The sequence below is a fragment of the Elephantulus edwardii genome, unplaced genomic scaffold (assembly GCF_000299155.1).
Source record: "Elephantulus edwardii isolate Elephantulus edwardi_28Jun2011 unplaced genomic scaffold, EleEdw1.0 scaffold00062, whole genome shotgun sequence".
NCBI lineage: Eukaryota > Metazoa > Chordata > Mammalia > Macroscelidea > Macroscelididae > Elephantulus > Elephantulus edwardii.
Window position 1 is genome coordinate 10503656 of NW_006399812.1, and position 9471 is coordinate 10513126.

The 9471-nt window shown below is 39.7% G+C and overlaps 1 protein-coding gene across 1 annotated transcript; it reads right to left on the reverse strand.

The window, feature by feature from the left end:
* Positions 1-230: 230 nt before the first annotated feature.
* LOC102874318 (protein C19orf12 homolog) lies at positions 231-2480 on the reverse strand. Its single transcript, XM_006887866.1, has 2 exons — positions 2291-2480; positions 231-487 (listed from the first exon to the last, which is right to left on the reverse strand). Exons 1-2 carry the CDS (start codon positions 2478-2480, stop codon positions 231-233), a joined length of 447 nt encoding a protein of 148 aa, XP_006887928.1.
* Between the last annotated feature and the right edge of the window lie 6991 nt (positions 2481-9471).

Sequence of the window (9471 nt, forward strand, 5' to 3'; positions counted from 1 at the left end):
TCAGTTATGGTCTCTTTGGGATATATTCCCAGTAGTGGAATTGCTGGGTCAAATGGTATCTCTAATTGCATCTTTTTGAGAAAGAGCCATACCGCCTTCCACAGTGGTTGCACCATTTTACACTCCCACCAACAGTGAATAAGGGTTCCAGTACAAGAATTGCTTTTAATGGGGAAGATAAAGCAAGATTCAAACTCCTAGACTTTGTTAATTAGGAGAGTCAGTTCAGCCTAGTCACCATACTCAATCGTGGCCTCCTTGTCAGTCAGGTATTTCTCCAGCACAGTCAGCAGTTTCTGTGTTAGGCTCTCATCTCCCTTGACAACTACTGTTAGATGCTCAGTACTCTCCACCTTCAGTTTCCCAGTGATGGGCTTGCAATCATTGAAGAGCTTCTTCTCTTCTAAGGGAAGGTCTTCTATGATCTCATAAACAGGCTTAAATTCTCCATTCGTCATCCAAGCTATTAGACGCGTGCAAGCCTCCCCTGGAAAACAAAGAAAGGTTTAATTAGTTGGGCCTCTCTCATAAATCACAGCCTAAGTTTACACCAAGAGAACATCGACCAGCATAACCAGCAGGCTCATCTGCAGGTAGGTTCAAATGGACTTGGTATCACTGTCAACTCTGTGACTCCAGGTGCCAACAAGGGCAAAGTTTTATGGGAGTGTTGGTCCATTTGGCTCAGCTAATTGACACTGAAACAGGCCCGTCCTCAGGTCTGTGCTGGCTAAGATCCTCTGTGAGGACTGAAGATGGTTATCTTGCTCCCCAGAGACTCTCTTCACACATGAACAAGCTCTCGAGGGTCAGGTCAGTGGGGAGACTGTGGAAACTCCAGTGTCCTCACAGGGTGAGAGAACTCAGAGGTCTTAGGGAAGAAAAGGGGTACAGCTTTCTCAGGCAGCCCTTCCAGAACTGTGTAATAATAAATACACTCAACTCACTCAACTCTCTCTTTCTGCTACCCACCAAAAGGCACAATAACCAGTTTTTAATACTTCTATGTATTGTTGACATGAAAGCACACTGCAGTAGGTCCACCCCTGGGAAAATCATTCAGAGTCAGAAACTGGTTCCTCACCAGTTCTCTCTCCAATTGGTTTCCCTCAAGCAAGAGTTGAAACAAGGAGGCAGGGAAGATCACCTCAGAGGAAAAGGCAGCACTGTTTGCCTTTATGAGACATTTTACTCTCAGAATGGTGGTGACATTCCCTCCAAAAGAGCTGTCTCATGTTAAATGGCCATAGAGCTCACCTATACATAATAAAAAACCACAACCCAAACCCGCTGTCATCAAGTTGGTTCTGAGCCATCAGAATTCCCTAGAACTAAGTAGAACAACCCCAGAAAGTTTACAGGGCTGTAAATCTTTCTTTTTTTAATTTTTTTAAAAAAACCAACCCACACCACCAAAACAAAAACAACCAAAAGGCAAACAATCAAATTCCCTGCCTTCACTAAGTCTATTAAGAGTCACAATGACGACCCATGAAGGTTCTGAGGCTGTCTTTTTTTTTTTGTCAGTCAAATTTTTTTAAATTTATTATTAATTTCAATGAAAATTTACAGAGATTTTTTTTCTTTCCATTCATTCATTGTTGCACTTTTCTCCTCTCCCAACCCTCCCCCCCCACCCAGTACACTAACCTCTTGGAAAAGTAAAAGAAAAATTCTTTCATTGTTTTACAATTCCTCCCCGCAAGTCCACTCCACTATACAGCCTTCACTCTGAGGCTGGAAGTCTTTATGGGAGAAGACTGCACATCTTTCTCCTGAGGAGCAGCTCATGAATCAAACTGCCAGCAGGTTGATAGGTTACACACTCAGCCACTAGAATTCCTTTCTTACTCACATTAAGAAGTCAACAAAAACCTGGGGCCTGTCAGGCTTCCTTCTGAATTGATATGGAAATAACTGAAATCAGAGGAAGGGGACCTGCCCAGAAGACCCAAGAAATCAAATCTGAGGTCACGTCCTTGGGTGAGGGGATTTTAGGAGAAGGGAGATCCTGCAGGTCTGAAAGAGTGAGATTCTGTTTAAAGTGCCCTCCTGACACACTCACACAGGAGCCTGCATCTTCACAGGATGAGTCATGTACACACACGCAGTCACAGAAACAACCCTGACCATCTCCATGCACAGGCTTGCCCCACAGTTAGGAGGATGCTCCCCTTGACGATGCCAAAGGCCCATACAATGGCTGCCAGGCTGGCTATTACCAGAAGACACTTACCTATGAGTGCTCTGAATGGGGCAGAAAACACAGCATCACTAATCAAGACCCCACCAATCACAGATTCCACCATAGAGCACTTGAAAGCTGCCTTCATCATCTTCTGCTTAGACAGGAAACACAGCAGCTGTATGATGTCCTCCACTTGGGGATATTTCAACATGCTGTTCACTTCCTTGGGGTACTTAACCGAGCTGTCCTCAAACTTGCTGTCCTTCTCATTGGCCTTCAAGAAAAAGTGCATAGGGAAAATTTATTTTATTTAGGAGTCTCCACTCAAATGTAACTCCTCCTACATCTTTCAAGGAGGATCCCACTTCCAATAGAGAAGGACAATGCCGTCATGGTGGAGAGTACCTTCTCATAGCTAAGGGGTTTTTTGATGCAGAGAAAGCAGAGCAGCATTTAGTTGAAGGGCAAATAGAAACCATAAAGGGATGAAAGGTGTTCTGTGTCTTCTGATGACCTTCTGGATTCTGACTAGACTAAGGAGAGCCTGACCACATGGTCATGTTTAACCCTCGTGGCAGTAACTGGCTCAGACATCCCAAGACTTGGGCCTGGAAAGCATCAGGCTTCACATTCACTATGTGTGGCAATGGTGTCTGACCTCACATCAACCCCAAGGATGAGAAAGGCCAAGCTGGGAGCTGAACTGACCTGTGTCCAGCCTCACTCTGTGTGTGTACAAGAGGAGGACTGGACCCTCCGAGAACCAGACTCCACCCTGTAAAGAGGTGACTTCATCATCAGGAAAGACTAGGGATAGTATGGAAGGTGAGGGAGGTTCTTAGTGAGTCAGGATGACACAGTGACCAATGAGCTGAGACAAAACAGAGATCAAGAAGATAGTGCTGAACAAAATACACTTTGTTTACATAAAATCACCATAACTCATAGTTAACTTGATGGTGATAACATCAACAGAGACAGACGGTAAACCTGAGCAGGCTGGATTCCTGTCAGGTGTATGTCATGGATGTGAAGTGCCAGGGATGACCTGTGGCCTCTCAGCTCATGGTGGGACTTAAAGAATATCATTGATCCTAACATAGAGACATACAGCACGGCCCCTCCAAGCAGCTATTTGCATGGACCATTAGAAACATTGACAAGATGAAGTGTCTGGAGAACAAAATAAAGCGTTTTAGTGTTTAACTGTAGGTAAGGGGAGATCAAGAACTTCCCTTTGCTTAGTTCCTCCAGGAAAGAGTGAAATTGGTATAGACAGCAGGGAAATGGCAGATTATGCCCCACCAAGATCTAGGTGAAACCCAAACACCAACAGACTCTCAAGAATCAAAACATCAGTGAGTCATTCTCCTGAGAACTTCAGCTGGGCCCAAGAGTTCCACCTGTACCTTCCTTTGTCACTAAAGCTTGCCTTTTCACTCTTGACTAAAGTATTCCAATACTGGCTAAAGAGATTTATTTGAGGAATGTTGGAGTTATGCCCACTACCTACACAGTACATCTTTTACTTTTAAGAGTTCTTTTGAGTCTCAACTCTGATTTCCTTATAGGGGTATATTCCTAGCAGTGTGAAATGTCTGTGAAATAAGGGATTTCTATGCTCAACCTTTTAAGAAAATGACAAACTGCCATCCACAGTACTTGTACCATTTTATAGTCCTACCGGCAGGTAATGGAAGTTGTAGTCTCTCCACATTCTCACCCCCAATTATTGCTTGTTGTCCTGTTTTGCTACAGATACTAGGGTGAGATGATATCTCATTGTTGTTTTGATCTGCATCTCTCTGATTGCAAGTTATTTTTAAACATTTCTTCATGTGTTTGTTGTCCATGTGAATTTTCACCTTACTGAAGAGTTGTTTAATGAGTTTTGCCCATTTTGTAATTGAGTTATCAGTCTTTTTGTTGTGATGTCCTCTAGTAGTGTGTAAATTTTAATTATATGACTCCTGTCTGAAATATCATAGCCAGTGTGGGTTTTTTCCCCTCAGCCTGTGATCTTTCTTTTCATCCTACTACTAGAAAAAGATTGACACAAAATGGGATGATTCTTCTGTGTGTTCAGGGATTTTATTTTTGAAAGGTCCCATCCATTAATGTTATCGCCTTCTGGCTCTGCATTTTGGCTATATTTGTAAGCTTGTTTATGATGTAGGATAAGGCTTCTAAGTGTGTTCCCATTTTGTCTCTTACGTTCATAGTAGCATTATTCACAATAGCAAGAAAATGGAAACAACTTAAATGCTCATCAACAAACGAATGTATAGAAAGACTGTTGTATACAATAGAATATTAAGGAGCACTAAAGAACAACAAAGTATTTCTAAAGTACAACACAGCAGGAGAGAATCTAGAGAATATTAGATTGAGTGAAACACCATAGTCACAAAAGGACAACTACTACATGAGAGTGCTAAGAACAGAAATATAATGAGTAGACAAAGAATGCTACAAGGACCAAGAGAAGGGAGGATCAATCTGGGAAATTTCAGATAAAGAAAATATAGGTATTGCAATTAGCAAATGGGAACAAGATATATTTAACACTTTATAGGGAAAGGGTAAAAGGAATGTGGAAAAAGGAAAAAGAAATCACTAGGACATTAGAGATTAGTGGTTTGGTGGGGGTGAAGAAATAGGTAAGGTTAAAGGGGAACAGGAGATAAATTTAACAATGTTGTTGTTGTTTGGTGCTGTCGAGTCGTAGATGACTCATAGCGACCCTATGAACGAACAGCCTGAGCACTGTTCGTACATAGAGTTTCCAGAGGCAAGCCATTTCGGAAGTGGATGCTGCTCGTGCTTAAATATTGTTATTTAACAATAGATCAATAGTAATTAGCTATATGGCATCATATACAATAATTACTGTATAAAACAGAAAGGACACAAATGAAACAATATATATGAATAATTGTATAAAAGTGAATGACAACCCCAGATAGAGTGTGAAGCAGTCATGGGGAAACTGGTCCCCAGCTGCTCTGCAGAACATCGAGGACAGTTACAAACTTTAGGAGATGTGGACTGCACACAGGCGAGTCTTGCCATGCTAAATGATACTTGAGACAAGTTGAAGAACTTAAGAAAGGTGAGCTTTCCTGCTGCATAAGGTCATAAAGGACTCCTAGAAAAGAGAGTTGTCCCTCTCCCATAAATAGAACAATGTAAGCCTGCAAAAGACAAAGAACTGTCAACAATCTGTGCAGGCATCATAGAAATAGCCAAACATATAGCAAGAAAAAGTTCACATAACATCAAGAAAGAAACAGGTGGGGGAAGAAAATAAATTGAAATGCAAATTAAAATATTTCTTATGTTAAAAAAAAGCAGCAGCAGGCAATGTAAAATATTGTGAAAAATCAAAACATGCCTTCTCCTAAAAATCAGCTCATAATATTGACCCAATGAATATACCTCAGAGACAGAAGACATATGTTGATGTGGAGTTATAGTAACAGCTACTAAAGAAGTTACAAATGATGAAGAAAGAACTTAGACCATAAATAAAGTGAATACTCCAGAGACAGGGAGCCAGAAGAAATATATTGACATGGAGTCACATGAACAAATATAAAAGAAATTGCAAATGATGCAAGACAGAGTATAGATTAAAAGGTACAAGAATTTTAAAAATTACCACAAGATACAGAAGGCACAACAACCAACATAGTACCAGAATATATCAGAAAATATCAGAAATGCATGAAAATGCAATCCAGAATATCAAGACCAAAATGGCAAAATTTCACCATGATGGAGGAACAAAAAAGCAGAACTGAAGAGATGGAACAGAGAGTCAACAACCTGGAAGACAAGAGGCTCAAAGGGAACATACTAGAAGAAAAAGGCCAGAAGACAAAAGGATAATGAAGAAAACATTAGCATCATGTGGAATAGTAAAAAGAAGCAACATACTTGTAACAGGAATTCCAGAACAAGAGGGGAGCAAGGTTAAGCACCGAGAAAATTGTGGAAGAAGTACTAGAAGATAATTTTCCAAGTACCATGGAAAACCACCTTCAAGAAGCTTAGAGAACTCCAAGGAGACTAGAACCCAAAAGAAAAATATCAAGACATATCATAGTCAAATTCTCCAAAATCAAAGATAAGGAAAAGATAAGTATAAGATAAGTATAAGGATAAGTATAAGAAAACTAAAAGCTGTGTGAGAAAACCAGAGTTAAGTATAAAGGAGAATCAATTAGAGTAAGTTCTGATTTCTTGGCAGAAACTATGTGAGCAAGAAGACAATGGGAAGACATATGCAGAAGACTAAAAGAAAACAATTATCAACCAAGGATTCTGCATCCAGCAAAGACATCTAAGAAATATGAGGCAGAAATTAGGTCATTTGCAGGAAAGCAGGTACTTAAGGAATTTGTGAAAACATGACCAACCCTACAAGAAATACTAAGGGAAGACCTTCACACAGAGAGAGACACCAAAGGAAAGTGTATGGACCAGAGTAACCAGAAAGAACAGAAAAAGAAATATAGCTTACTGACAACAATAACACCTGGCGTATGAATAATCACACTTCATATGAATGGCTTAAATGCAACCAATTAAGATAAAAATAGTAGCAGAATACATTAAAAAAACCCAAAGTCCATCACTATATTTCCTATAAAAGACACAACTAAGAAATAAAGAGAAAAATAGACTAAAAATCAAAGGAAAGAAAAAAATGTACTAAGCAAATACCAGTGTTGTTGTGATGCTGCACACTGTTCCATAGTCTTGTCAAATACCGTAGTTGTTACCCATTATGTACAGTGTTTGGATGAGCTTCCATATTGATTTATGCTGGGAAGCAGGAATAGGATCCACTTCCCAAACTATATACCTCTGAAAACTCTACAAACTCTCTAAAGTCCATAAATGTACAGAAATTATGGTCATTATAGAACAGAGTTCTGTACAGAAATTATGTTAGTCATAGAACAGAGTTTAGGTCTTTTGTGCAAAACTTACTCTCAGTCGTATTCAACTTGAAGCCACTTAAGCACTGCTAAGTGAAACGAGTGTCCTTTTATCTGGAGGAACACTCTTCCACTTTGTACATAATTTCTTGTCAATGTGCAGTGGGAAGTAACCTGGGTTGCTGTGATACTGAACCTTGTACACCTAGGGTATCAAATACCAGAAGGCTTCCCAATGTGGACAGTGTTTGTTGGAGCTCCTGGTTGTAAAACAGGTTTGGAAGGTTTCCACATGCCTCTGGAAACTGTGAACTTGAAAAAATGACAACAGTTATGGAAAGTCATTAGGTCTTTTGTTCATAGAGTCGCTACTATAGAACCTGTTGGCTGGGATTGGTGAGCAGTAGGGTAGAATGTTGATTTGCTAAGGGAAGTGAGGCAATGTGATAAGGCCTCCTACTTAAACCCGATTAAAACAAGCTTGGAAGTAGGAGTGGCATCCACTTCCAAAATGGCTTGCCTCTGGAAACTCTATGAACAAGGCTCAGGTCTTTCATTCACAGGTCGTGATGAGTCGTCTATGACTTTTCGACACCTAACAACAATAACAAGCAAATACCATCCACAAAAAGACAGGAAAGGCAATACTAATCTCTGATAAAATGGACTTTAACATTCTCTCACATACCTGTGGGGACATATTTATGTCCACCTTGGAAACCTGTGCCATGTTCAGATTTACTAAAACCTGATCCTTAAAATCATCTTGACCAAGTGGGATTTGTGACCTGTATGCAAGGACAGTTCACTGTAAGAAAAAATAATCAATGTAATTCATCATATTAACAAAACAAAGAACAAAAACTACATGATTCTGTCAACTGTTGCAGAAAAGGCCTTTGGTAATATCCAACATCCAGTCCTCATTGAAACATTCAACAGAATAGCAACAGAAGGGAATTTCTTCAACATAGTGAAAAGTGTATATGTAACACCATCACAAGCAGGGGCCAGAGAAGAATACTCACTATCACCACTCCTGTTCAGTATTGTACTGCTAGGGCAGTACAACAAAAGAAGGCAGTAAGAGGCATCCAGATAGGCAAAGAAGTGGTAAAATAGTCACTATACATGGGAAGCCAAACTTTATACCAATATTATATGAAAACCCTTGTTCAGGAATTGAAGGAATTACAGATATATAAGTTAGGATTTCTCTTGTGGCAGATCCTAGAAAATGAGCTGTTTGTTCCCTGCAAGACAGGAGACAGAAAGAGGCCCCCTACAGAGGGAGTGTTACTTCCTGAGCTAGAGTTCACCCTGAGGCATCAAGGTTAATAGATAAGGGTAAACCAAATTCTTGCATTTGTGAACCCCTCTTTCCTGAGTCAAGCAGAAGGTTTTCAATAGAAAGAGCTTGGCTTCATTTGCATTGAATTCTCTTTGTGATTTACTTCCTGATAATTTTCAATAAAGACACAGAGAAGCTTGGCTTGGGGTCTTCAGTCGAGAACTGCTGGCCCCCTGTTTTATGCTCTCTGCTCTATCACATTCCTGGCTGTTTGTCTCTTTATTAATAATTATAAGATTATTCTATTCTTTGGGACCCTTGGTCTGCAACAACTATATGCTGATGATATGGTAGTGTACACAGAAAACCCTAAATACTCAACCAAAAAACTGCTAGAGCATTTTAGTAGAGTGGCAGGATATAAGATCAATATACCTGAATCAGTGGTATTTCTGTACATTAGAAAAGAAAATTAAAGGAAATGAAGAAAACAATACATTTTACAATAGCTAACCATAAGAGTAAATACTTGGCAATAAACATAACGAGAAATACTAAATAACATTCAAAGGAAAACTGAAAAACACTACTAGAAGAAATAATAAGAGAACTAAGTGGGAGAGTGTTTCCATTTCATGGATGGGAAGATTCAACATAGTGCAAATGACAATTGTACCAAAAGCAATCTCAATGTTGAACACATCCCAATACATATAGCAGACTCATTTTTCAAAGAGACAGAAAAGGAAATTGGCAAGCTTATTTGTAGATGAAAAGAGATTCAATAAGGAAAACTTTTCTGAAAAAATGAAGTGGGAGGAATAGCACTCCCTGATCTCAAAACCTGCTATGCAGCTGTATTAACCAAAACAGCATGAGACTGGTACAATGACAGACATATAGACCAAAAGAACAGAACCGAGAACCCAGAAAGTGACCCATCTACCTATGTCCAATTGATATTTGACAAAGAAACAAAAACCTATCAAATAGGGAAACTACAACTTCTTCCATAAATGGTGCTGGCAAAACAGGACATGAACAAA

Excerpts from the sequence above, each read along its gene's own strand:
- LOC102874318 (XM_006887866.1), bottom strand. The coding sequence starts at position 2,480 with ATGCACTTTTTCTTGAAGGCCAATGAGAAGGACAGCAAGTTTGAGGAC. Across the intron at positions 488-2,290 it reads TATGGTGGAATCTGTGATTG|GGGAGGCTTGCACGCGTCTA; the intron begins GTGGGGTCTTGA and ends TTTGTTTTCCAG.